This window comes from Theropithecus gelada, chromosome 20 (genome assembly GCF_003255815.1).
Source record: "Theropithecus gelada isolate Dixy chromosome 20, Tgel_1.0, whole genome shotgun sequence".
NCBI lineage: Eukaryota > Metazoa > Chordata > Mammalia > Primates > Cercopithecidae > Theropithecus > Theropithecus gelada.
In genome coordinates this window covers 52,746,131-52,752,523 of record NC_037688.1, presented here as the reverse complement: position 1 = coordinate 52,752,523, position 6,393 = coordinate 52,746,131, and the positions used below count along the sequence as shown (strand labels likewise).

Sequence of the window (6,393 nt, the reverse complement as noted above, 5' to 3'; positions counted from 1 at the left end):
TTTTTTGAGACGGAGTCTCGCTCTGTCGCCCAGGCTGGAGTGCAGTGGCCGGATCTCAGCTCACTGCAAGCTCCGCCTCCCGGGTTTATGCCATTCTCCTGCCTCAGCCTCCCAAGTAGCTGGGACTACAGGCGCCCGCCACGTCGCCCGGCTAGTTTTTTTTTTGTATTTTTAGTAGAGACGGGGTTTCACCATGTTAGCCAGGATGGTTGTATTTTTAGTAGAGACGGCTTTCACCATATTGGCCAGGCTGGTCTCGAACTCCTGACCTCGTGATCTGCCTGCCTTGGCCTCCCAAAGTGCTGGGATTACAGGCATGAGCCAATGTGCCCGGGCTATATGTTCATACGTTGTTGGACATCTGGGTTGTTTCTACGTTTTGGCTGTTGTTAATGATGAACCAATATGAACACTGATTTACAAGTTTTTGTTTGAGCCTCTGCAGTGGGGTTTTTGTTTGTTTTTTGAGACAGGGTCCTGCTCTGTCACCCAGGTGGGAGTGCAGTGGCCGGATCTCAGCTCACTGCAGCCTCTGCCCCTCCAGGCTCTAGTCATCTTCCTACCCCAGCCTCCTAAGTAGCTGGGACCACAGGTGAGCGCCACCATACCCGGCTAATTTTTTTGGTATTTTTAGTAGAGACCGAGTCTTACTACGTTGCCCAGGCTGGTCTCAAACTCCTGAGCTCAAGCAATCCACTCACTCGGCCTCCCAAAGTGCTGCGATTACAGGCGTGAGCCACCATGACTAGCCACGTTTGTTTTTTTTTTAAGAGATGGGGTCTAGGCCGGGCACATGTCCAGCCAATTTTTGTATTTTTAGTAGAGATGGGGTTTTCACTATGTTGGCCAGGATAGTCTCAATCTTTTGACCTTGTGATTTGCCTGCCTCAGCCTCCCAAAGTGCTGGGATTACAGGCGTGAGCCACCGTGCCTGGCCGGAAAGTCTCTTTTTTTAATTCTTGTGGGTGTACACCTAGGACTGGACTTGCTGGAGAATATGGTAGTTCTATGTTTAACTTTTTTTTTTTTTTTTTTTGAGACGGAGTCTCGCGCTGTCGCCCAGGCTGGAGTGCAGTGGCCGGATCTCAGCTCACTGCAAGCTCCGCCTCCCGGGTTCACGCCATTCTCCGGCCTCAGCCTCCCGAGTAGCTGGGACTACAGGCGCTGCCACCTCGCCCGGCTAAATGTTTAACTTTTTGAGGATCTGCCAGAGTGGTTTTCACAGCAGCTGCATCATTTTACAGTCCCACGAGCAATGTACGATGGTTCCGATTTCTCCACATCCTCACCCAGACTTGTCGTTTTTCCTTTTAAAATTAAAGCCATTCTAGTGGCATACACAGGTTATTACGTGAATTATATTTTATTAGATAATTAGGAAAAGACAAAGTCCGAGTGAACAGTTTAAAACAAAAGCCAGCGGTCCCTTATCTCTCTGTTTTCCTGACCCTTCCCCAGAGGGTGCAGCTTTCAGCTCAGCACTTCCTTGTGTTCCTTCGCTGAGCTCCGCACGCCCTCTTTCAGTTTCACCCCTCCCTTTGTTGTGAACTGTTGACTTCCTTTTTGGGTAAATGAAGATTTTACCTCAAATCTGCCCGATCATGTCCAATCTCGCAGTATGATGTGTTAGGACATCGGTTTGGCTGTTCAAAAAGGACCAAAATAACAAAAATCTTAAGCCTGAGACAAAATGGAAGTTTTTTTTTTCTCTTTTGTACAGTCGAAGCAGCTCAGGCTGGGTGGTGGTGGTTGGCAGATATCAGAGGCCCTGTGCCTTTCCTATCTTCAAATGTGTTTTCCATTTTTGTTTCTAAGACAGCGACTGCCAGTTTCCTCACCACGTCCACCCCCGGTCCAGCCAGCCGGAACCAGGGCAAGGAGAGGGCATGTTTTTCCCCTCAGAGTCGGGGCTCAGAAGTTACGCCCAGCACTGAGCTCACTCCACGCAGCCGTCCCCTGTCCTCCCCTGTGGACTTCTGTTTGTACATATTTTATTTTTTCCTAGTTAGTCTGTGCTTATCCATGAACATATTTTATTAATAATAATTAGGTAGTGTTTGAATGTTTACTGTGTATCAGATGATCTTGTAAGTGCTTTCTATGCATGTAATTATTTAATCCTTAGAATAGGCTTCTAAAGTAGATATTATTTCTTTTACAGAGAAGGAAGTGAGGCACAGTTCAGTGAAAGCGTATGTCCTGGTCACACAGCCAGAGGGGTGCGAGGCTGCCCGCCCAGAGCCCATCTTCGCCCCGGAACTTTGGATTTTGAGTCTGGGGCTCTCCAGGGAGCCCCTGTGTGCACACCTGGGTCACCTTTCCCATCCGAGCTGAGGCCGGTGGAAGGTGACTCAGATGTGCTCCGAGGCTGAGGAGGTGGGGCTTAGTGAACTTGCAGGGTGTGGGTTGCAGCGTCCTCACCCCTGGCCCAGCACTGCCCTGGAGCTCCTTCAGCATTTCCTGGGTTCGGCAGGCAGGAAGCACCAGCGTGTTCAGGATGAAAATAGTTCCTGCTTGCTGGCCCTACACAGCTAATTCGTCGTTCCAGATTAGTTAGAGACCTTCTTAAGTATAATCTGTTAAGACTGACACCCTAAATGTTTATTTAGTTTTTATTTACTGGGCTGACGGCCCATAGTTACAGCTGCAGCCAGCTCCCCGAGAAGCTGACACCAGCAGACCCCTCTGTGCTGCAGCTTTGTGCCATGGGACTGCTGGCCTTGCCGACCTCTTGCTTTATTGACACAGTGACCAGGAGTTAAACTTTGAGGTGTGCCCGTGATGTTGGACCACCAGGACTTAGAAGCCGAAGTCCACCCCTTGAAAAATGAAGAAAGAAAATCGCAGGAAAATCTGGGAAACCCATCGAAAAATGAGGATAACTTGAAAAGCACACCTCCACAGTCCCGGCTCTCCCGTTGCCGAACGGTGGCGTTTTTTCTTTCATTGTTTCTCTGCCTTTTTGTGGTGTTTGTCGTCTCATTCGTCATCCCGTGTCCAGACCGGCCAGCGTCACAGCGAATGTGGAGGATCGACTACAATGCCGCTGGTGAGCCCGGCTTCCCGCCCAGTGGAGTCCAAAGCAGCTCTTCCCAGGGGCTGGGGGTGGGGGCAGAACTGTGTCTGTGAGTCTAGAATTGGCCTTGAAGCCGTGAATCAACCCCAAGTGGCTGCCAGTTCTATGTCCAAGGTTTTCCTGGAATTTTAGGGCGCGATAGAGCAGCCTTTTTATTTTATTTTTTGAGGCAGAATTTCTCTCTTGTTGCCCAGGCTGGAGTGCAATGGCACAATCTCAGCTCACCGTGACCTCTGCCTCTGGAGTTCAAGTGATTCTCCTGCGTCAGCCTCCCAAGTAGCTGTGTTTACAGGAGTGCAGCACCACGCCCAGCTAATTTTGTATTTTTAGTGGAGATTGGGTTTCTCCATGTTGGTCAGGCTGGTTTCGAACTCCTGACCTCAGATGATCCGCCCGCCTCAGCCTCCCAAAGTGCTGGGATTAGAGGCATGAGCCACCGCGCCCAGCTGAGCAGCCTTTAAATAAACATGAAAACGCTGCCAGGGAAGCATTGTGGCTGGCTCTTGGTTATCCCTTTTTTTTTTTTTTTTTTTTGAGGCAGAGTTTTGCTCTTGTTGCCCAGGCTAGAGTGCAATGGTGCCATCTCTGCTCACCGCAACCTCCACCTCCTGAGTTCAAGCAATTCTTCTGCCTCAGCCTCCCAACTAGCTGGAATTACAGGCATGTGGCACCACGCCTGGCTAATTTTGTATTTTTAGTAGAGACCAAGTTTCTCCATGTTGGTCAGGCTGGTCTCGAACTCCTGACCTCAGGTGATCTGACCACCTCAGCCTCCCAAAGTGCTGGGATTACAGGCATGAGCCACTGTGTCTGGCCTTGGTTCTCCCTTTTTTTTTTTTTTTTTTTTTTTTTGAGACAGAGTCTTGCTCTGTCACCCAGGCTAGAGTGCAGCGGCACAATCTCAGCTCACTGCAAGCTCCGCCTCCCAGGTTCCCACCATTCTCCTGCCTCAGCCTCCCGATTAGCTGGGACTACACCCAGCTACAGGTGCCCACCACCACGCCCAGCTAATTTTTTGTATTTTTAGTAGAGACGGGGTTTCACCTTGTTAGCCAGGATAGTCTCAATCTCCTCACCTCGTGATCTGCCTGCCTTGGCCTCCCAAAGTGCTGGGATTACAAGTGTGAGCCACCACACCCAACTGGTTCTCCCTTTTTTAGCCTCCCAAACTCATCTCCCTTTTTTAGGAAGGATGAGTTGGGTAAATAAAAGTAGCCCATTTGGGTACTTTTCTAAATTAAAAAAGTTAATGAAACAGAGCTTCTGGGTGAAAGATACAGAAAAGGCTGTCATAAAATGTGAAAAACATGCACCAGCTCATATGGTCCAGTCTTGCTAGGATGCCGCAGCTCACATCCTGGTTAGTGAAAGGAAAGCTTTCATTCCTGTCTCGTGAACTTGCCATTCTGGAGTCTTAGCCGTTATAAAAAGCAATGGAATCAGCCTTAGTCAGGACATTCTGCTTCTAGGAGAAGAGCAGCTGCAGTCACCCATGTCAGTGGGCGTGAACACTGACAGCCTCAGTGTTTCCTGCCACAGACTTTAGGGCTTCTCCAGTGCCATCAGTAGGATTTGTTGTTGAAACCTCACTTAGGGTCAATTTGTGTTCAAAATATACGTGTATTTTTTGAGAGAGTCTTGCTGTGTCACCCAGGCTGAAGTGCAGTGGTACAATCTTGGCTCAGTGCAAGCTCTGCCTCCCAGGTTCCTGCCATTCTCCTGCCTCAGCCTCCCTCCCGAGTAGCTGGGATTACAGGCGCCTGCCACCACGCCCAGCTACTTTTTTGTATTTTTTAGTAGAGATAGGATTTCACCATGTTAGCCAGGATGGTCTCGATCTCCTGACCTCGTGATCTGCCCGTCTCGGCCTCCCGAAGTGCTGGGATTAGAGGCGTGAGCCACCACACTGGCCGCCTTTTTTTTTTTTTTTTTTTTTGAGATGGAGTCTTGCTTTGTCGCCCAGGCCAGAGTGCAGTGGCGTGATGTCCGCTCACTGCAAGCTCCGCTCCCCAGGTTCACACCGTTCTCCTGCCTCAGCCTCCCAAGTAGCTGGGACTACAGGTGCCTGCCACCACGCCTGCTGATTTTTTGTATTTTTAGTAGACACGAGGTTTCACCGTGTTCGCCAGGATGGTCTCGATCTCCTGACCTAGCGATCCACCCGCCTTGGCCTCCCAAAGTGCTGGGATTGCAGGTTTGAGCCACTGCGCCTGGCCAGTCAGCCTTATTTTTTAATTTTTATTTTTTTGAGACAGAGTGTCTCTCTGTCACCCAGCATGGAGTACAGTGGCGCAATCTCAGCTCACTGCAAGCTTCGTCTCCCGGGTTCATGCCATTCTCCTGCCTCAGCCTCCGGAGTAGCTGGGACTACAGGTGCCCACCACCACGCCCGGCTAATTTTGTGTATTTTTTTTTTAGTAGAGACAGGGTTTCACCATTGTTAGCCAAATGGTCTCGATCTCCTGACCTCGTGATCTGCCTGCCTCGGCCTTCCAAAGCGCTGGGATTACAGGTGTGAGACACCCTGCCTGGCCTTTTTTTTTTTTTTTTTTTTTCTGAGACAAAGTTTGCTCTTACTGCCCAGGCTAGAGTGCAGAGGTGCGATCTCGGCTCACTGCAACGTCCGCCTCCCAGGTTCAATCAATTCTCCTGCCTCATTCTTCCCAGTAGCTTGGATTACAGGCACAGGTGCCACCACACCTGGCTATTTTTTTTTTCTTTTTTTGAGATGGAGTTTGGCTCTTGTTGCCGAGGCTGGAGTGTAATGGCATGTTCTTGGCTCACTGCAACCTCCACTTCCCAGGTTCAAGCCATTCTCCTGCCTCAGCTTCCCTAGTTGCTGAGATTACAAGCATGTGCCACCATGCCTGGCTAATTTTGTGTTTTTAGTAGAGACAGGGTTTCTCCATGTTGGTCAGACTGGTCTCGAACTCCCAACTTCAGGTGATCCTCCTGCCTTGGTCGCTCAAAGTTCTGGGATTATAGGCGTGAGCCAATGGGCCCAGCCTAATTTTTGTATTCTTTTTTATTTTTTTAATTTTAATTTTAATTTTTTTTGAGAAGGAGTCTTCCTCTATTGCCCAGGCTGGAGTGCAGTGGTGCAGTCTTGGTTCACTGCAAGCCCCACCTCCCGGGTTCACGCCATTCTCCTGCCTCAGCCTCTGGAGTAGCTGGGACTACAGGTGCCTACAGTGCTGGGATTACAGGCATGAGCCACCATGTCTGGCCAATTTTTGTATTCTTAGTAGAGATGGGGTTTTACCATGTTGGCCAGGCTGTTCTAGAACTTCTTTTTTTTTTTTTTTTTTTTTTTTTGG

At 49.5% G+C, this 6,393-nt stretch overlaps 1 protein-coding gene across 5 annotated transcripts in view; it reads left to right on the top strand.

Annotated features, from left to right (window-relative positions):
• The window catches only part of FAM234A (family with sequence similarity 234 member A), a 40,379-nt gene that overhangs the window by 20,468 nt on the left and 13,518 nt on the right, over window positions 1–6,393 (top strand). For 3 of the 5 annotated variants that reach the window (XR_003117059.1, XM_025370582.1, XM_025370579.1), the window contains exon 3: window positions 2,749–3,049. Coding sequence is in view for 4 of the 5 variants with exons in the window: in XM_025370582.1 (XP_025226367.1) it covers window positions 2,782–3,049 (268 nt within the window). In the remaining variant the exon portion in view is untranslated. Of the gene's footprint in view, window positions 1–2,488; window positions 3,050–6,393 lie in introns of those variants that run through there. The other 2 variants (XM_025370580.1, XM_025370581.1) reach the window with 2 other exon arrangements.